At 41.0% G+C, this 25331-nt stretch overlaps 1 protein-coding gene across 1 annotated transcript in view; it reads right to left on the reverse strand.

The window, feature by feature from the left end:
* The window catches only part of LOC119415141 (myomegalin), a 47063-nt gene extending 23416 nt beyond the window's left edge, over positions 1 to 23647 (reverse strand). The window contains exons 1-8 of the mRNA XM_037682288.1: positions 23605 to 23647; positions 23434 to 23501; positions 14266 to 14376; positions 9440 to 9516; positions 6266 to 6389; positions 6018 to 6175; positions 5778 to 5934; positions 5564 to 5617 (exon numbers count right to left, since the gene is read on the reverse strand). Of these exons, the coding sequence (XP_037538216.1) occupies positions 5564 to 5617; positions 5778 to 5934; positions 6018 to 6175; positions 6266 to 6389; positions 9440 to 9516; positions 14266 to 14376; positions 23434 to 23501; positions 23605 to 23611 (756 nt within the window). The 5' untranslated portion in view covers positions 23612 to 23647. The remainder of the gene's footprint in view (positions 1 to 5563; positions 5618 to 5777; positions 5935 to 6017; positions 6176 to 6265; positions 6390 to 9439; positions 9517 to 14265; positions 14377 to 23433; positions 23502 to 23604) is intronic.
* Between the last annotated feature and the right edge of the window lie 1684 nt (positions 23648 to 25331).

Below are 25331 nucleotides of genomic sequence, written 5' to 3' on the forward strand. Positions count from 1 at the left end.
TTACGATGCCGCGGATTTGCAAAGCACTGGTAAAAATTGCTGCTCATCATCATCATAATGTAATGAAATAGTTTCAGCACGATCGCTCCTTTTATTAATACCTGGTGGGGAGGTGGGGGAGGATACTGTTTGTATAAATCTTCCAATAACTCCTCCATCTCAAACAAGTTCAGGTGATGATCCTCCCCATCATCCACCCTTATCAGAGGGGTCTCCAGCTCAGGTGTTGGCATCATGTGGAGGTCTGTGTCTGGGGTTCTACAAGGCGTTCCTAAAACATGGTAAGGGAAGGTAAGCCTTCCATTACTGGAGCGTTGTCGAAGCAGGACAGGGAGCTTGCTGCCCTTGATGTTTCGGACTGGTCGGTAGACAGAACAGCTTTGCAGCAAACAGAAGGCCAGAGACAAGTTGGGTCCAGGTGAGACTTGTGGCATCTCCATGGGTTCTTCAGATAAACAGTCAGATATGTGGTCTTCTCTGTGGGAGCCCAGATGTTCGTCTGTCTCGGCTCCATGTCGAGTGTATTCTTCAGCTGTCTCTAAAGATGCAACTGATGGACTGGAGCTGGCTTGTCCAGCAAGAGTGCGATTGCTGTCTGAAGTCCTAGAGATCTCCTGAGACTCGGGGACTAGAGTTCGAGAAGACGGGTTTTCTTCTGAATCTTCAACATGTTTGCTATCTCCACCTCCTCCAATCAGGCTCCCTCCTATAATGCTGGCCGAGTATCTGGTTGACGGCCCACAAGAAGTACTCCGAGCCAGCTTCCTGGGCACCTTGCAGACCGCTTCATAGTCAGAGTCTGGCACGCGCCAGTAGGAACATCCCCGACACCTCCTGGGAGTGCTTGGTGCACAGCGATGTGAGCTTGCACCTGTAACCTCTGAGTCAGGACCAGCAGAACTCTGAGGGCGGTGGTGATGGTGGCACTCCACTCCATCATCAGCCCAGGACTCGTACAAAGAGTAGACCAAATCCTCCTGGAGTAGGGCACAATACTTGGCATGGGCTAAACCTGAAATATCCACCATCCCATCTCCTGATCCTTCACTGGTTCCAGTCAACATCAAAGCCCCCTCATCAGAGTTTGTTTTGCGGTACAGCCCACTGATGCACAGCCTCAGTCGATGTTTCTCATGCAAGAGCCGCTGTAACCTTTCGATGGACAGGGCCTCCACTCGAGCGATGACCGTGTCAAAGCGGTACATGCGGTCCAGCATGAAGGTGCACTTGGAGCAGGCGAACTCTCCCCTGCCGTCTCGGGTCAACTCTCGACCCAGGGCGTGAGACAGCAGCACCTGTAGGTTGAGCTTGGCAGCAGGGTGGAAGATCCATCGCCTCTGGTTGCCACAGAGCTCTCGCCCACAGATACGACAGGTCTCCTTCATCTTTAGATCAAGCATCCTACAGACTTTTAACAACCAAGGAGCAGAAGGATATTGTTAGGAAGGACCATGGATCCTTGTGGGTAAATTTATAACAAAAAAATAGTCATTTCAAACACAGAAGTCCAAATGGAAGTAGGTATGAAAAAGATTTACAGTATTGTAGGTGGAGTATGGTAACAGGCTGGACGGAAAAGCTTGAGGTAAAAGAAGAAGCTGTGAATGTCACATAACGAGGTAAGGATCACCACATTAGCTGGACGTGCAGGTGCATCAGGAATATGGCGCAGGGGGCATGTCTCTTTAATCAGATGCAGCCTCTGTTCAGTGTCCCTTCTCTCTTAATGAACCGCTGCGTCGTATTTCCCAACATCATCGCACGCGCCAGGGCAACAGCGACACGCGAGCCTCACCGCGCGCCGCCACAGCTTCAACCTGCGCGCGGAGCTGTGATGGTTCTCCGGCCTCCGCACCAACATTCAGCCCGAGCAGGACAATCCTCTGACTCCCCCGCAGGTGTCCGCGTCCGAACCCGACTCGGTTCGTTCATTTCAGAGCTGCTAATAACGGAAACTCAGAGAGAGACGCACAGGAAGGACTCGGTGATGTCGGAAATCCTGAGCGGGAGAGAGAAAGCAGCGATGAGGCTGCCGGGGAGACAGGACCGCAGCGGCGGAGCGAACCATTCTGAGAAAACAGGGGGGTGGAGTAGACCAATGCACTCAACCCGGCATGCCCACGGATAAATAACTACTCGTATTCTCACTTACAACAAATATACTATTTGTAAAATACGGTTATATCTTTAATTTAAGTCAGATAAATAGTTTTTGTTTTGTATTTATCTGGGACGATACGTTAGTTGTTCCCCCTGGAACTCTGTCACTTCGTCCCGCCTAGTTTACTCAGCTCTGTGCGCCTGAATGCACAGGTGCTCGGGTCATAACTCACAAAGCAAAACAGGGCCATTTTTATTGGTTAATTATAAGTGATACACGCAAATTAAATTATTATTTTGACAGTCAAACTATTTTAGTCAGTTCTATATCAAAATATCAAAAAGTTTTCGTCACATGTGCTTTTTATAAATGGTAATGGTGTCAAAACATTATATTGAATAAATATGAGACAAACGATAGATGCGCTGGCATTATTGTTAACACATTTTCCAAAAAATCCATTTGCATATGCAATTTTTTTTTCTTGTTTGTGCATCGGGCTATTTAAAAGAGAAGATTTCAAATCAAATTTATTTATATAGCACATTTAAAAACAACTGCCGGTGGGGCCAAAGTGCTGCACACAACACAAATAGTGATAAGACAATACAAAACAGGAGACTATAAAAGCATAGAAGAATAAAAAAAATAAAAAAAATACATCTAAAATGAGATAAAAACACAAAATAAAGCAAGAGAAGTTTTGACTGTAAAAGTAACTGCAAGTTTTTATCTACAATGACTATATTTTGTTCCCTTTAAGTAACACAAGCAGATGGTCATGCTGTGACTTCCAAGAGCATCAATTCACCCTCACAGCAGAGATTCAGGACATCCTGGCCCTCCTGATTAATATGTGAGTCAGAGGTGAGTGCTTTTATAACCTTTAAGATGTCTGATTGTTGGTTATTTGAAGTTTAATTACTAATCCTAAAACATTTTCTCTAAATAAGATGTTTCTGCTGCTGACAGCCACATGTGTGACAAATATATTTTTTTGCACTTATTATAGCATTTACATGAAACATGTTAAAGCTAATTGTTGGGCAAAATAATGGCACTCATTGCACGCTACAAAATCAAACATAAAAAGGTTAATCTGAACTATCATATGTGTATTAATTATTCATTTAAGTACCTCTCCTCCTCTAGCTGTTATCTATTGGCTAAATGTCTGGGGAGTCAATTAAGAGCTCGCATGGCTGGTGAAACAACAACACAACCTGATATCAGCACCGGGGTCTCAGAGCACTCAGAGATCGACCCGACCTATCGACAGCTCAGATGAAACTAGAACTGCTGAACCACCATCAGAGAAACGCCTGAACTCACGCACATATGAAAGGCAACACTTCTTAGAAATGTAATCACACACACACACACTGGTCACCATCATTAATATTTGGCTGCGGAGACTTTGACGACAATCACAGCCTCTGAGTGTGAACAGTCGCCCGATGAACACTTGCGCTCTCAAACACATACATTTTTTCCTGTTTCCTTTCATCAAGTCTACGATTGGAGCTGAGAACCTGCTCCTCAAGTACATTTGCATTCTTCATTCAAATCGATTTACAAGTTAAAACAATCTTGGAGGGATGCCACAAACAAAGCAAGTCCAACAAAAAAAAAAAAAAAAAAAAAAAAAACACGCTGGAGGCAAAAACAGACAATTAAATGAAAACATTCCTTGAAGAAACACACGTCACCTTGCATGTCAACAAAGCTGTGGTGCAATCTGTTCCAGCTTGCTGTATGTGTGGGGGATGACTCTCAGCTACTACCACACCTAATTTTAGCTCAGTATATGTAAAAATGACTGAGGTATAACCATTTTTCATGATGGTGGGCGATAATACAGCCAAATAGCAGAACAGACATTTCATAGGCCAAGATTAGAAGAGCTGAATGTTATGGTTGTAAACTAACAAAAAAAATTCTGTCTGAGCAAAGAGCGCAGCTGCTGCTTTGATAAAGTGCTTTGTGTCCTTGGGGATGTCACTGCAGCCACAGCCTGTGAATGAAATGACATTCTGGCACTTTATGTGATGAGATAAAGCCTCAGTAAGATGGCAGCCTGACATAATGCACCGCTGCAGGTTTAACAAGAACACAGTTGTGTCTGTGTCATGCTGCTCCTCTCGGTTAGCTCCAGAAAGCTGATTTAATCATCGCCACGCAAGGTTACAGCAAGAAGACAGAGTTATGTTTACTTGTTCTGGCATCATGAACAACTGATTAATGGTGATTTAGTTCTTTGCAGACTCCCATTTTTATAGAACTGTTAGGAGTATTTAGTTTAAGATGATTAAACTTTGCAGAGAAAAAGTGCATTTTAGAAACTGAAAACTGTGCTTTTGTGAGTAAAATGGGAAAAATTTATTAGTGCAATTTTTTTCTTTCTTGGTATCAAAACTGAAAGTTAAACATAATATTTGATCATGTTCTAAATAATTTCATTTGAAAAATAAATGCCATGAATATTGACCATAAATCTGATTGAAACGTGACCTGTTTTAGCTCTGCTTTACCATAAGGAGGCAGAGTCTCTCTGATGAAGTGCTCTACTGTTATTAGGTCTGAGACTGATAAAAATAAATGTGCATTATTTTTAAAAAGTGTTTTTTCTATTGTTTGTCACTGAGAGGCAAAAGTCCCACTGAGTATAATAATATTAATAATAATGTGTTATGTGTCATCATTGTATGGGAACATACAATGATGAAATTGGCTCTCTGCATTTGGCCCATCCACCCCCGGGTGGGGTGGTGGGCGGCTATTGGGTGTGCCCGGGGGCAGTTGGGGATGGGGTGTCCTGCTTGGAGGCACCACGAGATGTGCAATGGCTCGGGACTGAGCCTGGGGCTTTCGGGTCCCGGGTCTGCTGCCCTGCCTCTACCCCATCTTGGCCCCCATATCATACTAATTAATGCTTAAGATTTCAAACAGCAGTCCCCCCCCCCCCAACAATAGTTATAAACCATGCAAAATTTAAAAATTTTCAAAAGTAAATTATGTATTTATACTTTTTTTTGTCGTTATGCATCTATGTAATTTGTTAATGAGTGGTTGTTATGGGACAGCTCTGTCTATGATGTAGGGAAGTGGTGGCGCAGAGGTTAGAGAAGATAGGCCTGCGATCGGAAAGTCGCAGGTTCAACATCCCGGACTGACAACATCAAAATGTGGGTGGAAAAGGTGAAACACCACCCACACCTGCCTCCACCCTCATTTTCCCCACTCTGTCATCTGCTCCCAAAAAACAGGTCTCTCTTGAAAGTGAGTTCTTGTGACTCAATGAGACTATCTGTATAAATAAAGGGTAAATTTAAAAAAATAGTAAAGTATATTTGTAGGGGGAAAAACCCAAACATGTACTAGAAAACAATAAATGGAATAAAATGATAATCTGTAGTTGTTCTAAAAAAACAAATTAAGTTTCATCTACTGCGCCTCACTAACCTGCATCTCCTGTTCAATTCGCAGCCTCTCCTGACTCAGTTCCTCTTGATAAAACTGTAAAAAACAGAAAATATTCTAGGTGCACAGAACAGATCAAAGATTGACTCACGCACTTAAATGTAAAAAAACCCCACAAACATATTTGCTTTGTTCTCTTAAAGTAGACTACACAGATAGATACTGAAATATTTTTAGATTTGACAACCATAAATACCTCAACGTCCTTGTCCTTCTGTAGCAGAGATGAAGACAAGTCTTGAACCTGGTCCTCCAGCTCTCCAACCCTGAGTGTGAGTGTTTCCTTCTCTTCACAGAGCTCCATGGTGAAGGCCTCCTTGGAGCGAAGCTCTTTACTCAGTTCCTCGATTAGCCTGAATGGAAACGGATGATTGATTTAATTAGTTTGGTGTTCCTGAGAACATTTTTTAATTTCAGCTCTTTCTGTCTTTTTTGCCTGTCTTTGCTGGTGTTGGTCGGGGACAGGAGGTGTGGAGGTCTCTCATCCTCAGGGATCTCCTCCATGGCAGCGTCCAGTGAAACGAGGGAAGTGTGGGAGTGGGATCCGACCAGTGAGGCCATCCTCTCAGCCTCGCTACGAGCTAGCTGGGCCTCCTGCAGCCCACACAGTGAAACATCAGTGATTTGTGAAGATGACACAAGTGTGTGTTTGTGTGTTATTGGTGACAGGTGGAGCAGGCGAACCTCCTGCAGGAGCTGAATCTTGGTCTCCAACACCTGCTGCATGTGGTCAATTTCCTGCTGTCTCTCCTGACATCGTCTCTGCAGCTCAGCCTCATTGTTGTTGGTCAAACTCTCAGCTGTTGTGCTAAAGAGGGGAAAAATCAAATGCATCAGTAAACATTACTTGATTACTGGATGGATTTTGCTGCTTCCATATTTAAACATGGAAACGTCTTTGGACCTTGAACTCTCCGCCATTTAATTACATATTTAATTTTCAATGGCTTTACCATGGCCTAGAGTACCAATACGAGGCTTTCTTGTTATTCTTAACTGGATATGGACCTGAACTTAAAGCACATTTGTAGTAACTCATTTTTTAATTGCCTAATACAACTTGTTCAAACATTTTTTTTACTTTTACATTGCATCACTGTAATTCTTTATCAAGATATGTCCAAATTGTTCTGAGCAATCGTTAGCTTATCTAAAATGCTGCACCACAAGTGTAAATTGAGACAAATTCTCCCATTTTTGGCATTTTTACACTTTTTACTTCCTCGAGGATCATCAGGACCAAGAACTGAATCAAATCCTTAAAACGTCTGGCTTCCTACCCAGAAACAGTTTAAGTGATGGATCTAAAATAAATCTTTGGGTAGTTATTTTTACCAGTTACTGTACTTTACTTAGTTTACATGTGTACACAGACATCAGAGGGGTCAGTTTTAGGACCTGATGGAGACGTCAGGGAGAGCCAAGAGAAAATCTGATGTCACCGCTTGTCTGTCTGCTGTGGGGCTCTAGTATGTCCTCACACCATCCACTTATAGCTGATAATAAATAAGTGCCTCACCCACAGTGTGTGCTGTTGTCATTATACATTCTGGGAGAGGTGATCATTTTCACAGGCTTGTGAATTATTAATAAGCTGCATTTATGTCATGAAAAATTCATAATGTCACACGGAGCAAAAATCCTGACATGTAAGCCTTTTAAACTTGGGTTAGTTTTTGTCCACACCTATCCTGATTCTCTCTGTAGGACTCCTAACAAGGTTCTCTCACACTTTGGGATGTTAAAAGCATCTTGCGGCTTCACTTAGTTAACGGCTGCATCCCAGAATTCCTGCTCCCAGAATGACCCACGCCTTTCTGTCGCCACAAAACCTGTTACAGACGCCGGCGACACACATTTTTAACTCCATCTGCCACACGCAGCAGCTCAGATAACTGAGATATTTTGAAACTAGTCGAAGCAATGCATGTGTGTGTCTCAGGGGCAAGTGTTCGTGGCATTGAGTGGACCCTCAGGAAGAACGTTTAGTAATCTTTGTGTGTCCTCTCTGATGCTGAACTGATGCTGAGCTCACTGTAAAACCAAAGAATCAAACAGCAGAAACTACTGCCATTATTGTCACATCCTTTTATTCCTGAAATATTACACAATGGGCAGAAAAGATGAAATTACAAGAAATAAAATGAGAAAAGTTTGCATTTTCTGCCACACTTTCTGATATTTGTTGAAGGAGCTGAAACTGAATCGTTAAATAAAAACAATAAAAATATAAAAAGCTAAACTGAGCAAAACTATAGCTCAAAGCTAAAATGAGCAAAACAGTAGCTAAAAGCTAAAAGTAGGATGAGACAAAAAAGTCAAGTATATTGAACTAGATTTCCAAGCGAAGAAGGTTTTTAAACTAAAAACATCGAATGGTTTAGAGAAAACTTTTCGTTAAAGTTGAATAATTACACAATTCCCAATTGACATTAATGTTTTGACAAAATAATGATTAAAATAGCACAAAGTGTACAAAAGTAGTTGGAGTCCAAAAACGTTGGAGGCCACTATAAACAGGAAACCATCAGTGTGCATGCTGACTCAGACTTCATTCACATGATAAAGATGAAACCCAAGCTCTATTTTTTAAATTCCATTCTTTTCATGTGTTTCAAAGTTTTTGACAATGAATTGTGGGAACTGGTCACCATCTTCTGGTAGAATCACAGCTCAGCCCCACTGACCTCTTGATTACATCTTTGAAATGATTGCATGTCTATACAACAGATGGATGACTGATGACTTACTGAAGCATCACAAAGAGTCTGACAATGATCAGACAACAATCCACAACATGATGATTTCATAAATCTTAGATGCTGTTAAAGTGGGAGACAACAGGAGCAGATCTGATCTTAATGATGCTGACACACAATAAAAACAACTGAGACATTCAATAAAGTTCAGTCAGGCCATCAGGACGGCCTTTTTAACCTGAAACGTTTCTTCCTTCATCCAAAGGACTTCATCAGTCTGAGGAGCCACAACAAACTCAGTCCCACAAACAGCACACCCACATAGTGGACCAACCATTTTGCAGGTGATAAGATGGTTTGGGCCCGGCCTTTCCCTCGTCGACTCCTCTGAGGCAGCCATGGCCAAAGCGGTTCAAAACATCAAAGTTCATGCTCAATAATCCAGGTAAAAAATCCAACAAAGTTCAGTCAGGTCATCTGTATGGCTTTTTTTTCTGAGATGCTTCATCCTTCATCCCAAGGACTTCATCAGTCTGAGGAGCCACAACAAACTCGGTCCCAAACAACACTTTGCTGTTTTGAACCACTTTGGCAATGGCTGCCTCAGAGGAGATGATGGGGGAGAGGATGGGCAACAGAAACCATCTTATCACCAGTAACTTGGTTGGTCCACAATGTAGGTTTGCTGCTTGTGGGACTTCCTCAGACTGATGAAGTACTTTGGATGAAGGATGAAAAGTCAAAAAAAAAAAAAAAAAGAAGCCATCCAGATGACCTGACTGAACTTTGTTGGATTTTTTACCTGGATTATGGAGCATTAACTTTTAAACTGAGGTGTTGTTACAGCCTCTAAATCTTTTGACAGGGAGTCATCAGGACATTGCAGCTTGTTGTTAAAAATATATTTTTTATTTTTTGTGAACTTTCACCTAAATGAATTAGAACTGTAAAGATACTCTATAATTTTTTCTTCAGCTTTTGATATGTTATTGAGGAATATATTAGGATGTGCTATGAGGGGAAGCTTTATGGCTTATTGTTAATAATAAATATGAACAAGGACTACAAAATGGGACTGTTGTGGTCTGACAAACTGAAAATGAAGTAGAAAAATTGAATGCCTTTACACGAAAGCTGAAGTTGGGAAAGTTGAACTTACAGGGCTTTGTCCAGAAGTTCTTGTTTTTCTTGGAGCTCCTTCTTCAAGCTCTCTACTTCCACTTTCAGCTCAATGTTCTGCAGCAGACAAAGAGCAGGAGGTGAGCAACCATCACACAGTAAACAGAGGCGGAGGGGCGAAAACATGACACAAAGGACATGCAGCGTCACTGAGAGTGGTTTGTGAATTTCCCCAGTATTCAGACATAAGTAAAATAAAACAAACAGTTCTTGTTGTGTGTCTCCTCAGTTGTCAGATCACTCCACCTCCCTGTAACCTCTCTGTGGTGTAAATCAGGACGGGTGGGTGTTATGTGTCATCGTTACAGAACATCTGACTGACCGGCACGGATTTTATATTTAGAGCTGGAGAATTCAGAGCAGCTCAGATGTTCACGCAGGAGCCAGGGGCTGAACTCTGCTGTTTGTTTACCTGCTCGGGTCCACAGGGGGACATCAGGGGGGCTAGAACTGCTCTGACATGAGGCGCAGGCGTCCGAACTGAGTGGGGCGCACGCTTTCCACTCTGCCCTCTGACAGACAGAGGTCAGCTCGCTGAGCGTTTGTCTGTGTTTATGTGCTGGAGTCAGATCAGACGCTGCTCGCACTCATTATCAGGAATTATACCTGCTTCTCTGTTCGTTTTGTTCAGCGTTCATAAAGGTCTGCTGCAAATAAACAACGTAAATGAATATTAAATACAATAAAGTGAGCACTCATACTGCAGGTCAGCATTTCATTCGAGTCGAGAGTATAACCATATTTATTATTAAAAAGAAACCAACGGAAAACAAATTGACTTTCATGTTTTGTCTGCACATCAGACAAGATGACTCACTTCCTGTTTTTAAATCTGCTCTGAAGACTAATTCATTCATTTAACCTTTATTTAGACAGGTAAGTCCCATTGAGCCTCGAGGACTCATTTACAAGAGAGACCTGATTTCAACAAAGAATGAAGACAACAATGGACAACATCGACAACAATAAACAGTTATAAAAAGTCATACTACAGTTTATTTTTTATTTTTTATAACAAATAGGATGGCTAAAAGAAAAAAGGTAACAAAAAAAAAACAGCTAGATTCTAAGGCAAATGTAGAAAACTAAAAACAGGAACATGTCTGCATTGGTCCCTGCCAGGAGTCCAACAGATTCTTAAAGCCAATTAGAGAGGTCAAGGTCGAGAGCTTCAATTGTTTTTGTAAGATATTCCAGGAAACAGGAGCAGAGTAGAAGAAGGCCCTTTTGCCTAGTTCAGTTCGCACTGAGGGAACACTGCAGGTAATAATGTCCTGAGAGCGCACGCTGTAGCTGCACTCACGCAGAGACATGTAGGAGGAGATGTATGAAGGCAGCAGACCAAGAAGTGATTTCAAGATGAAAATGTACCAGTGGGAGAGTCTGCGTGAAGTTAATGATGTCCAGTTAACCAGTGAATACAGGGTGGGTACGATAATCACAGCCAGTTATGAATCTTAGTGCACCATGATAGACGGCATCCAACATCTGCAGGGTTCTTGTAGGAGCGTTCATGTAAATAATGTCACCGTAATCAATGGAGGGAAGGAAAGTCACAGATTCAAGGTGTTTTCTAGCATTCAGGGTTAGACAGGATCTGTTTCTGAAAAAGAAACCCAGTTTAACTTTCAGTTTCTTTACCAAGTTTTCCACATGGAGCTTAAAAGAGAGATGCGAGTCGACCAAGATACCCAAATATTTATAGGAATCAACAAACTCAATGGGGACACCATTTGAGGATAAAATCGGAGGAAGAACTGCTGGGACCAACTTGTTGAAAACAGACGTCCAGCAGCTCGTGTTTTATTGAGCATCTCCTGAAATTAACATCACACGTTCAGAAAAGTCAAACACGGCAGCACAATTTAGTTGTATTCTAAATTAAAGGAATGGTAAATGGTTAATGGTATGTGGAATGTATTTATATAGCACCTTTCTATCTTGTGAAGACACTCAAAGTGATTTACGCTACAATCTGTGCCCTCATTTACTGCATTCATACAGCACTCTACCATAATTTAAAAAGAATAATCAGAGCCTTATCACATTCATGCACAGATGGGACACACATCGGAGGCAATGAGGGGATCAGTGTCTTGCCCAGGGACACTTCGACATGTGACTGCTGGTGGAATTGAACCCCCAGCTCTCTAACCGCTCAGTCACAGCCGCCCCAACGAAGAGCTCACTAACTTGGATGAGGTGATTTATTGAATCTGAAGCAAAAATGGTGTCAACTAAAATAACAAAAACAAAACATAAAATTTACTAAAACAAACCCAAACCTGGCACTTTTTGTACAATAACTACTAGTGTTTCAAACTGGGGTTTGACAGAAGTGACATCCAATCTGACAGAGCAGAACCAGTAACACCCTGGAAATAAACAGCTGTCAGGCTGTCAACAATGGGTTTCACAAAAAGACAAACATCTTCTCCTTAAAAAAAACAGTCCTAAATATAGAAACCCACGTTCCTGCTGTTCTGACCCTCCTGGACCGGGGGCTCTCAGCAACAGCCCCACTTTTAACCACAAGGAGGGAGGAGCCACAAAACACACCTGATCTGCTCATCTTCTACCACCGAGGTACCATCTGATACCATGACAGATACATCACAGATTGTACTGTAAAGCCCTTTTCGTATATTGATCAGATAGAACGGCATTATATAAGTGCAGTCCATTTATCCGTTTACCATGACAGAATCCACACGTCTTTGGCATTAACACAATTAATCAACAGCTTCATTTGACGCCAGAAAATCAAACGTTATTCTGCAAATACGTTCCAAAATGCTGTTTATGTCCCAGATTCAATCCACAAGGTGATAAATGGCCTGAGCTTTGGTAAAAGGAGAAGAGAAACCTGATGTTTGGATCTGTGGATACTCATCAGGATACATGTGATGAATAAATCTGAAGCCTGTTCTATAAATAGCGGTGGAGCTCTCAGTGAGATCTCTATGTACCCACACCTAGATGGTGTAGAGTTACACTAAAACGTTTCAGAGAGATGACAATAATTCACCCGCTTTACTGGAATCAACGTGAGCATCTCAGCTCAGGTACACACTTTTGGAAACAAGATTAGGTTTGCTAAAAGTCATGATTCTGATGAACCCTTGACTACACACGAGGATTAAGCTGCAGCTGCGCGTCTGTCCGACGTGGATCAGTTTACTCAATCTCTGCTGCAGCGAGAGTGGGAGATAAAAAGAAGCTTCAGGTCTTGTTTGATTGGATCATGTAGCTTTTAGTTGTCTCATTCCAAAGAGTTGCTGCTTATAAGACTGGGTTTAAAACATCAGAAGCTAGTTTTAAGTGCTGATCTCATAAAGCAACAGCTGAAGCAGGTCACCTTCTGCTAAAACGCATGTTTGCACATACACATGCAGACAGAGACACGCACACACGCCTAGAAACAGGGACCTTTTTTAATCGATAAAGTGCATGCACGGACTAATATCTGTTTTCTTCGTGGTTTATGATAATCGTGTGATTTTAAAATTTGCACTCCAAAGGTCAAACATGTTGAATAAAATACAACCAAGAGGAGAAAATGTTCACTCAGTAAGAGAATAAAAACACATTTGCTCATTATCTTTCCAGCACAGTTCATAGCCGAGCAAAGAAAGCAATATATGTATATTTAATGTTTTGAAACCTTATGTTACAATAATTGTGGAATCAGTGGTTGGCATTCTATCAACAACATTTAAAGCAATTACCGCATGAAATTACGAAAAAAAACATTTACCACAAATTAACCTGTAAAACCAGAAGTTGTAATAAAACAGCCTTTGGATGCAACATCAAAGACAATGAACATAACTGATATGAAAATGATCAGCACTTGAAATGTGTGAGATTTGCATTAGTCCCAGCAAAAAAAAAAATGGTTATTTTAAGAATAAATCATTCTATTATTCATGAATTGGGGAAAAAAATGATGTGAATTTTTAATGCCATCAGTCATGAGGCTTTATGTGGAGTCTTGTCTTAAAAAAGTAAAGTCATCACGTTAAGTATCTTTTATTACAAAACAAATTACATTTGTTTAAATTTTTTTCATCTTAACACTTGAATCCGAACTAATAAAACAGAAATTTACACGTAAAATATTATATATATATATATATATATATATATATATACATATTTTTTCTGTTTACTGACTGTTTGATGAAAGCAGTTATTCATTAAACGGGACATTCTCGACTGATTCTGCTCCCGTCAGCATTTACTAATAACTGTCCCTGTTCCAAACACATCACTGCAAAAAGGTCTGAAGATGTTGTAACGTAAGAAGTTTATACTCAAATACAATAAAACGTTCAGCAACAAACAGGAATCAATCACCCCAAGGGTTGGAAACCTGTTTATAAAGCACTTCTGACACTTGCTGTGCGAACCACTCCATCTTACTCATAGCAGCCCGATCATGTTACCAAATTAAAGTGTGGGATTTCTTTTTAATACACTGTATCATATTCTCTTAGCTTCCCTAAAAGCCTATCATGCGCATTCAGGCTTGAAATCAAATTTATGTGATAAATATGTGTCATATCTTCAAAAATCCTTATTTGAACCATTAAGAAAGGAAAAAATCTGAGATTCAACAACTGATGCATGAAATAATTATCAGTTCTTCACAGACAACTTAGATCTTTGTAAAACAACGCTGAATGAGAATTATAACGCATGATAAAGACACTGTTTACCTTCTCGGATCAAATGTCTCATTTACTGATTAAGAGCAACCCCCTACACCCGCAGTCCTCAGGAGGTCAGATCAGTGCTACTCACCGTGCGGTACACGTCTTCATTGCTCTCTGTGTACTTCTGCTGAATCCTCTCCTCCAGGAAGTAGATGCGGAGCTTGAGGCTGAAGTTCTCCTTCTTCAGGTCATTCAGGTGCTGTGACAGAGTACGGTAACCGTTAGACATGACCGTCAGAGGGCACCGACACTGTTCAACATGTCCGTAACTGATCAGAAAACAAAAGTCATCTTGGATCTTCTCAGATCTCTACCCAAGGGGGAATCAAGAGAACATTTTAAAGGACAGCAACAGTCGGGGCTCGTCCTGTTTGAGTCCTGTGACCACCAGCCACCTTCTTCTTCATGACTGTCCAACTATTACAGCAGACAAAATCCTAGCCTTTAGGCCTCTATCTACAACCACACACACACTAAAACTAACACATTCACACACAAACACACACACTAAATGTTTTAGGGTTTTCAGTGCAGAGAGCTACTCTGCAGCCGCGCAGTCAGAGAGACAGCCGCTGCAGCTCCATGGTGCTCTGTGGTCTGCCCGATGGACGGGACAGCAGCTTATTTTACCAGAGGAGACATCCCTGGAATCTCAGACTGCCAGGGGAGATGGGTGGAAGAGGAGGCGGGCGCAGGAGGGAGGGGGGCTAAGAGCTTACAGGCACATGAAAGGAAATATCATCCCTCTGCAACTGAGAGGAGCAAACATCCATCCATTCATTTTCTTTACCCACAGTCCATCTCCTGCAGTCGCTGTGCGAGAGGAGGGCTACAACAAGTCCATCACAGAGACACATGGAGACAAACAATCATTCACACCAGTGTTGCCAGATTGGGCGGTTTACTGCCATTTGGGCAGTTTTCATTCTGATTTTGCCAGTAAAAATTGCTTTGGGCAGGTGGGAATAATTTGGGCGGATTTGGAGTCAGATCGGTGGTTTATGAGTTAACTTATTAAACACATTTCAAACAATCCTTCATCATTAGTGCATAGCAAAGCTCCTCTGCCTTTTCTCCATCACTGATTGGCTATTGTCATCTGACAGGGCGTTCACAGCAGAGAACTGGTGAGACACTTCTGTGGACACCTCGTTGAGTGGGCTGGCCCGTTGCGGCAGTACGTCGGAGCGGCCGCCATATTGGATGTGGCAGAACTGTCGGTGAACTGATAGAAGGAAATAAACTGAACTTCATAAAGCACCGTTCTACTAAGTGTTTTATGTTAATGCCTGTCATTCACACACACTAATATATTTGGAAAACAAACAGGCACCAAAGACAAAATTTATAACTTTTAAAGTGATTATTAAAGATGTTTACTCCTTAAGTGTTTAGGTTAAAGGTAAGAACTAAACCAACATATGCATTATTTAGAGTGTTTACAACTACTAATGTGTGTAACACTATTACTGGTGTGATAAATATGGCAATATTCATATTGAACATTTAATCTGTGTCTAATAACCAGATCCTGAAATGTGACGCGCAGATACAATATATTGATTGGGTGGATTTTTGTGTGATCGGGTGGTTTTTAACAGACTTTTGGGCTGGAAAACCTCGACTCTATCTGGCAACACTGATTGACACTTTCACTCTGGTAACATGGTTTTGGTCTGCCGGAGGAGAGTGCCCAGAGGAAACCAATGTGTGCACAGGGATAACATGCAAACTGCACCCAGAAAGACAGGGAGGCGAACCTCTAACCTTCTTACTGTGAGGCAACAACACTAACCACTGCTTCACCGTGCCACTCCATCATCTGCAGTAAACAACTATTATCATAACCAAGTTAGTCAGAATAAAAACGGTGCATTCTGTGATCTGAATCTCATCACTTCTACTGGAAATATCTACGTACAGCATGTATCATCTGATTTTGTTAGTCTGTCTGAAAAAAAAAAGGCTCTAAAAGAGAGAAATAAAGATAAATCACGGCTATTCAGAGATAAAAGCTAAATTAAGAATTTGACTTATAATTATTGGTGGTTTAGAATCAATATAAAAATAATGATAATTCCACTGTGTAAGCTTCAATTAAATTAAATTCAAAAATACTTTATTAATCCCAAAGGGAAATTATTTGTTGTTGTAACTCATTTCATTTCATCATTTCCTCATTATAACATGAATGTTACTCCTCATTTCATTAAGAGATGTTATAGATACTGATGGCTGTAGGCAGGAAGGATCTCTTGTAAAGATCCATCCCACAGTGGATCCTAAGAAACTTGCTGCAGATGCCGTCCGATCCATCCACCCAGACTTGGCTGGCCTCTCGGTTCCTCTGGGCTGTAGTTGAGATATTATTTGAGCTTTTGAGATGTTAATCAGCTGCTGTTGGTTGTAGATAACCGCCTTGTTGCCATGGTTACACATCATAACAAATGCCCAAAACTATAAAAGTTTCAATAAAAATCCTTCCAGCTGCACAGCATCTGATACCAGAGGAAACAATCGTCCAAAAAATGTGATTTACATCCAGAAAAAGAGGAATTAAAGTTTCCAAAAGCAAAATCTCAGAATGAAAGTAACAGAGCTGCTCCAGGGCAGCATGGTGGCACAACTGGTAGAGCTGCTGCCTCCCAGCGAGCAGGACCTCGGTTCAAATCCCGGTCCAGGGGCCTTTCTGGGTGGAGTTTGCATGCTCTCTCCGTGTATGCGTAGGTTTTCTCCGGGTACTCCAGTTTCCTCCCGCAGACCAAAAACATGCATGTTAGGCTGATTGGTAACTCTAAATTGTCCCTAGGTGTGAGTGAGAGAGTGAATGGTTGTTTGTCTCTATGTGTCCCTGTGATGGACTTGCGACCTGTCCAGGGTGTACCCCACCCCTCGCACAGTGATTGCTGGACATGGGCACCAGTGACCCAAAATGGAAGAAACAGGTAAAAGATAATGGATGGATGGATGAAGCTGCTCCAACATGCAGCCACCTTGAGCGGCGCAATAATATCTGTGGTTAACACAAACAAGTTTTTTTTTTCATTCAAGGGAACGTTAAGGGATTTATTGTTCTAAAAAACGTGATTTAGGGTAAAAGAGCATCAAGAGGGTTGACTGCTGTAAGAAAAACACTTATATTTGTCTACACCTGAACTTCTATGGCCACAGACTGAGACATGGTTTGATTGCAGGAACTTTTCACATAAATAAGAAACATAAGAGACTTTCTTTGCTCTGAAACCCAATGGGTTTCTTAGATTATTCCTTCTAAAATCTTTTGTTTCTTAAAAATCGCAAATTCATCACGCAGCTGTCATTATGTTTGTATTTTAGGAACCACTGAGCAGCAGGTTAGAAGAAGAGGGTACAATCACAGTCGTGACTCTAATGAATTGTTGAGTGACGCCATCATTCACAGCTGAGCTAGTTTATGCAAAAATATCCTTATTTTTGTTGTTGTTGTTGTTGTTGTCTTATTATAATTAATGTGTGTCTGTGCACATAAAGCTGCACTGCTTGGAAATGACCAAAAGCTCTCAGATGACAGATAATCGATCAGGTGAGATAACAGGCCAGGATCCTGTCATCAGATTAAAAGCAGACTTGGGGGGTGGGGTCAGCTTAAAAATCAGAGGAAGGAGTACAGAGTGCACAAGTGGCAGAGACCATGAAAATGTCATATATGATACATATAAAGGTTTTACACATTGCAAAGAGCTAGACATGTAATTAAACAGAGTTGTTTATGAGTCAAAACTGACTTTTTCCTGAGTTGAGCCAAGAAATCCTCAAAAGAAACATATTTATTGTTGCCAAAGTACATCGACTGCTATATTTTTGGACAGTATTTGTCCCTTTACTTTGTCTATCTGTTACAACCTTTCCATTCCTCTCAAATGTGCTTGCCTGGTTGTCTGCAGCCAGAAATTTCAGGAGTATTTTTTTTGGGGGGGGGGGGCAGTTACAGAGCTGAAAATTCATTGTTGTTTTTTTTTAATTGTTTTACAGTTATCTCATTCATTCAGTCAGATTCAACAACATGAAGTGATTCTTTCCCCTTTTTGTCCCAACGTTGCTTGTCTTTTCTTTTATTAGGCTTCTAGTTTTCTGCAGAAAACCAACTGCTGTATGAGAGTCGAGCAGCTTGTTCTCCGGCTAACGAACAGGACGAACAGAAGAGTGAGGAGAAGGTAAAAGACATACGAGAACTGCTTGGAGCCACAGTGCTATTAATAGAGAGGCGTCCTGAATCTCACAGAGTGGTGAAACCCCTAACTGTCCCTCCGAGAGGTCAGGCAACTGAGAGAAATGAAACAGGAGATTAAGAAATACCTGCCTGTGTGAGCATCTTTAAAACCAAATGAGAAAGACGGATCAGTTTTATTTATTTTAGGTCTGGACACATTCAGTGACTGCTGATCATGTTACGTCTTGTTGCTAAATAATGAAAAGAGAAAAGACCGAGGTTAGCCTCGAGATAACTTCAGGTATGACATCATACACACAGTGTTTTTTACATTATTCTTATCAGTACAGTTGTTATTGTTTTTTTCTTTCTCAAACACAACTTTTAGCTTTTGATCAAAATCCAACTGGATATGATGTGCAGTGTTTACAGTATGTGTTCCTGCACCTTTGAGTGTTTTATTTTTAGTGTACAGGTGACACATCTGCAGACAAGGGCACCCCTCATGGCTGGTTTGTCACACACTCCTTTACAACAGTTCCTCCTGCAGCAGAAGGGTCTTTTCTAAATGACTGTTTAAAACAGTCAGCATTTTCAAAGATGACCACTAAGCACTTTAGAAAATAAGTGAGAATTAAAGTTACCGTGCAGAGCAAGTATCATTAAATCACGACCATACTTGTGTTGCAAATAAGTGACTAAAATATAAAAGTGTGTTATGTTGTTTAATTGTCATATGTAGGTTCACATAAGGTCAACAATGCAATGAAATGTTCAGGATGAGAAGAACGGATTCGAGTGTATAAAATAGGGTGTTTCACAAATGATGAATTATAAATCCAAGAAGCTCGTGGTTGCTGTTTGTTGTATAAAGTTACAGTAAATGATGAATGGAAGGATGTGTGTGACAGCTGCAGACCTGCTGACAGTTCCTGACTTGACTTGTTACTAATGAGGTTACTAAAGTGGTGAAATGTTGTCATGAAGGATGTTTAAGAGTTAAAATTGTCTTATGTCAGAGAGAGTCAGAGATTCTTTATTGTCGTTCGCACCTCATGTGGTACATGTGGTGGAACGAAATTATGTACACAGGGTCCCAGTTACATCCAACAATAAAATGTAAAATAAAAACAATGATAACATCTAAGATATGAACTAAGAAAAACATCAACTAAATATACACTAAGCACTAATAGCATAAAAACATTACGTCGAACAGCAGCACGAACATGAGTCTGTGTGAGCAGATGAGCACACATGAACACATCAACATTGAAACAGATCAGCAGCAACATTGAAACAGATCAGCAGCAACATGATGTGATTTTTTTCACAGTGATTATTCTAGTTAGAGATTCATGAGTCTAACAGCCTCAGGGTAGAAGCTGTTCCTCAGTCTAGTGGTTCTACACTTAATGCTCCTCAACCTCCTTCCTGAGGGGAGCGGGATAAAAAGTGTGTGTGGTGGGTGAGTGGGGTCCTTCATGATGCAGGTGGCCCTCTTCCTGCATCTGGAGGTGTAAATGTCGGTGATGGTGGGGAGACTGACTCCAACAGACTTCTGTGCAGCCTTCACCACTCTCTGCAAAGCTTTTCTTTCTGCAGCTGTGCAGCCTGCATGCCACACATTGATGCTCGAGCACAGGATGCTCTCCACTGCACACCTGTAGAAGGAGGTGAGGACTGAGCTTCCCAGACCAGCTCGCCTCAGCCGTCTGAGGAAGTAGAGTCTCTGATGAGCTTTCTTGATCAGGCTGGTGGTGTTGTTGCTCCAGCTGAGGTTGTTGTTCAGGAGCACACCCAAGTACTTGTAGCTGGAGACTACATTCACTGCAGATTCTCTTATGTTCAGGGGGGTGTAGATGTGTTTGTTCCTTCTGAAATCCACAATCATCTCCTTTGTCTTCTTCACATTGATGTGAAGGTTGTTCTCTTTGCACCAGCTCTCCAGGTGTTCCATCATAGGGATAGGATTTATGGCTCTTTGAAGGGAGCCACATTTTGTAGATCCATTCTTTTCAAAGAGCTGCTCAGTCTTGAATGGTTAGTCACGTGTACGGCCTACGTATGTGTATAACATATGGCCGTGCCATGTGACTTGTCAAGTGTGCAACCCCACTCCCCTCCTGACAGCGTGTTACCCTTATGAAACAACTGCAGTGCATTGTTGTGCATTTGGATTGTTTGTGAACTTCTCTGCTTAGAGATAATGGAGGGTTTTAATAAAACTCTTGCCTGACTGTTTACTATGAAGCAAGACTCAAGACATGTCTGTGCAAAGTTATAAAATATAACTTCTTAAAAAAGTTAATACCTATTAAACTATAAGCTGAGTCAAAAAATAAAAAATGTAAATATGCTATAACCTAGGTTTTTTTTTTTTCAATCTTACTGTGTTTTCCCTGAAAGCAGAAAATCCAATGTTTTCAAATAATCTTTTCACGATCAGTGTTTTTAGGCCGTCATCATGACATTTGACACAATTACTAGGACCCTTGAGTTTATTTTTTTCTCTGAGCATTGCACAGTCTGACCTCGGGGTGATCTTACTGGTACATCCACAAATGGGATGGTTGTTAGCTGTTTTGATATTTTCCTCTTATGAGTAATTTTTCTCGTTGTATGGGAGATAAATAGTTTAGAAATGATATTTAAGCACGATTGATGAGCAGTAACAGTTGCATCTTGTTAACACATGTGAGTGCTGCAGATCAGCAAATTGACAAAACGCTTTTATAGAGATGCTCACACGGAAGATGATCAGCTAATTAATACAGTTCAAGCTGTAAGAATGTTCTTTGTTTTTTCCACCAAGTTCCTTCATGTTGTCTTATTTTAGGACGTGGATAACAGCACTCTGCCATGTTTTGTCTGAGGTTGTATTGACCTCCATTTAAGATAGGAACTTATTTATGTGACTGTTTTTCCACACAACTATTATAAATACACAAGACATATCTGTCTTTTTAACCAAAACTCAACGAGCAAGTTGATAAAATGAAAAGGCAGTGCAAAGGTTTTATCTTGAATTTCTTATTGAAACACAAAGATTATTCTAAAGTTGTTGTTTTCGCCTCTCAAGACATGACGCAGTGAACTGCAGTTTTACTACTTGTTTAAACCACCACACCAAATATTACAATCTACAGCAACTTTTGACATTTTTTTTTTTTAATTACCAACATTATAAAGCTATAGAATAATGTGGTGTTAACACTAATTCACGGGAGATTTGCTGTCTGGTAAACTTGTGGTGTTGAATGTAAGAATTACAACAGCAGCTGACAGCGTGCATGTAAAAACAAACTGCAGTAACATTAGTTTTGGACGTCTTTACCAAACCAGATATTTAGCAACGGCTCCAGAAAAAGACTGAGTCACACCAGGATTCAGTAAAAACCTAATAATATGTTCATAAAACAAAGTGGTTTCCACAACAGACCAATTCTGCCTCCTGTGTCCAAATGTCCAGTATACTCACAAGAACTCATCTAGCAAAATGTCCTGCTGTGTGCCAGCAGCAAAAATAAAACAAACATGGACCCAAGTTTCTGCACATTATGAGGCTCAATTCATTTAAATGGCTCAAACATAAGGTTCTTTATAATTTATTAATAATATCATTTCTATACTTTATAACTTATTGTATCAAAGTGAAAGGTAAGCCAGGAAACATACCATGTTTTATAACGCCACAGAGTGAATAAAAACGTAAAGTATTTTGTATTTAGTAGTAGTATTTTATGTCTGATACACAACTTCTACACTTCTGATTAAAATAATGGAATACAGTATATGTTTGGACTTTTCTTTAAAATTGAGTAGTGAAACTCCCATTGGGGTGAAAAAGTGTTAGAAGCTCAATCATCCAGATAACAGCAAAAATGGTTAAATCGTGTCATCTGGACCAGTTTCTTTAAGTGAGAAACGTTTTGTTACCCATCCAGAGGACTTCTAGCCATCCATCCATCCATCCATTATCTTTTACCCGTTTATTCCATTTTTGGGTCACGGGGGTCGCTGGTGCCCATGTCCAGCAATCATTGTGCGAGGGGCGGGGTACACCCTGGACGGGTCGCAAGTCCATCACAGGGACAGGACTTCTAGCCATGTGGCCTAAAACATTTGATTGTTGTACATGATGACTGATTGTTTTGGATGAGATTCCAACAGGAGGTTGGCTTGAAACACAGCAGTGAAGGCTACTTATTGAACAGATCTGGTTGGTAGGCTGTAGGCTGAGGAAGTCCTCTGGATGGGGGACGAAACATTTCTCACTTAAAGAAACTGGTCCAGATGACACGATTTAACAATTTTTGTTCCCACTGGGTTGGCACGGTGGCTCAGTTGGTAGAGTTGCTGCCTTTGCAGCAAGAAGGTTGCTGGATCGCATCCCAGCAGGGGATCTTTCTGGGTGGAGTTTGCATGTTCTCTCGTGTACACGTGGGTTTTCTCCAGGTACACTGGCTTCCTCCCACAGACCAAAAACATGCATGTTAGGCTGATTGGTAACTCTAAATTATGCCTATAGGTGTGAGTGAGAGAGTGAATGGTTCTTTGTCTCATTTGTGTGTCCCTGTGATGGACTGGAGACCTGTCCAGAGTGTCCCCCGCCTCTCACTCAGTGACTGCTGGACATGGGCACCAGTGACCCAAAAAGGAAGAAGTGGGTAAAGAGGATGGATGGATGGATGGATGGATGGAAATTCCCATTAACAGAGCAGAGGGGACCGACTTGAAGTGGGCCATGAATCACCCAGAGGCAGGTGAAAATAGCAGGATGTGGGTGTTTCCCACCCAACATTAGAACCTGCAGGAGATCTCTTTGCCAACAATATGTTCTCCACAATGTTTAGCTTAGACAAAAAAAATAATAAAAAAAAATAAAACAATCTCTCAAAATATACTAACATAGCTCACTTTCTTTGTAGCAAAGATTTGCTGCCACCTGATATCACTGGAGCTTTTTTATTTTACATATTGTTAGAAATATTAATAACAGAGAATTACCACACACATAATAAACTCACCCAAATCTAAAAAAAATAAATAAATACAACAACTCACCTGTTCAAACTGCTTGAGCGTGTGAAGCTGAAGAGGAGGAGAGTTGTCTGCGTCATCACTACACAAATCTACAAAATAAATAAAAATAAATAAATAAATAGGTGGGGCGTTAAAAATAAACCATCCAAATGAAAGGCATGAGGGTAAAGTCGTGATAAAAATGAGGGTTACCTGTCATGTGACCTGAGCTTTGAGGTGTTGAATCCTCTTCCACAACACTGTCAGGGAAAAAATAAGAAGACAAAAATGTTGCGCTCTAAATCATTTAGAGTGAGCTCCTAACAGGAGGAAGAAGGAGGTGATGGGAGGAGACCCAAAGATACAAAGTTCAAATAATCCTGGGCATTTCCATTTATGATCTAATTATAACAACAGCTCATCTGAGAGTGAGAAGCACTGAATACCAGACACCTGATTTAATTAAGCCCACAATCACATGACAGATAAATGACCCCCCCCCCCCCACACACACACACACACACACACACACACAGACACACACACAGAGGTTGGTGAATTCCTCTGACAGCTGCTGCAAACCAAAGACTTCAAAGTTCAGGTGGATGAAGAGTAAAGCATGAGCAGATCACATCACTACTGTTTTTATTTTATTTTATTTTAATTATTTATGTAATTGTGGCTCATGTGGTCACATGTAATGAAGTAACCCACATTGTCCAATTAGACAAAAAACATATTTAGAGAGTGAAAATGCTTTATCACAATGTGAAGGTTCAGTACCTTCCCACCCCGGCCCAAATGCAGAACTGGGCCATTTAAACAGCCTCATCATCATCATCATCATCATCATCATCATCATCCTTTTGCATCCAAATGTATGCCCTGCAGCTACAACAAACTAGGTCAGATTTCGGCTCAGAAAGCCCAATTTGAAGCCCATTTAAGCGAAAAATGTTCAGTTAATTAGACAACATACTGAAAATCCTGCTATCAAAGTCCAAAGCCTGTTCGATCATTCCAATTGATCCGGAGCCGTAAAGCTGCGGAGCTGCAGCTCAGCTCGAGTGCGGAGCATGGCCTGCATCAAACATGGCTGAGAAGAGGGGGAGATGTCCTCTGATCACTGCTAACCGCGCTTTGCTGCTCCTGTTTCATCAAATATAACAGGGTTCATTGACTAACGCTGCGGCGGTTCTCCCCCCGCACGCCCCGCACACACAGATCCATAGATCCGGACATCCCGCCTCACCTCCCGGACTCTCTCCAGACCTGCTCCGGTGGCGATGAGCTCCAATCCATGAAGCCTTCAGAGCATCGACATCCATCCCGAACATCCAACCTGCTGGTCCATCACTGATGCGCGGAACACAGAGGGCTGCAGAGCTGCACACACACACATACACACCCCGCCCCCCCACCACCCCACCACCACCACCACACACACACACGAAATTCATTCCATTAAAGCATTTCTTTAATTTGTCTAAATAAAGAGACTCAAGCAGTTTTATGTCATCCAATTTGTTTATGAATACAAATTGTTTTTTTTATCACACAAATGTGTCTTTCTGAAGCTATTACCTTGGGCTAAATTCCATTTTTGCAAACTGGGCATACAGAAATGGAACGCAGCCTCCTTTAACTATTTCTATTTCATGCTTTGAGTGAAGATGCATGTTCTGAAATTATTATTTTTTTTAAGATATTGATCTTTTTCAGAATCAGAATCAGAATCAGTTTATTATCGCCATGTCAATGAACGAGGTTCACAAACTAGGAGTTTGCTTCGACATAAGGTGCGAATAGTAATAAAGTAAAATAAAGTAAAAATTAAGTAAAAATTAAGTAAAAATGAGAACATTACATAAGACATAAGCCTGTGTACACCCATAAATAAAGTAAAATTAAAAACATAACATAACCATATGTACACCCAT

This window comes from Nematolebias whitei, chromosome 9, assembly GCF_014905685.2.
Source record: "Nematolebias whitei isolate Nwh7 chromosome 9, NemWhi1, whole genome shotgun sequence".
Classification (NCBI taxonomy): domain Eukaryota; kingdom Metazoa; phylum Chordata; class Actinopteri; order Cyprinodontiformes; family Rivulidae; genus Nematolebias; species Nematolebias whitei.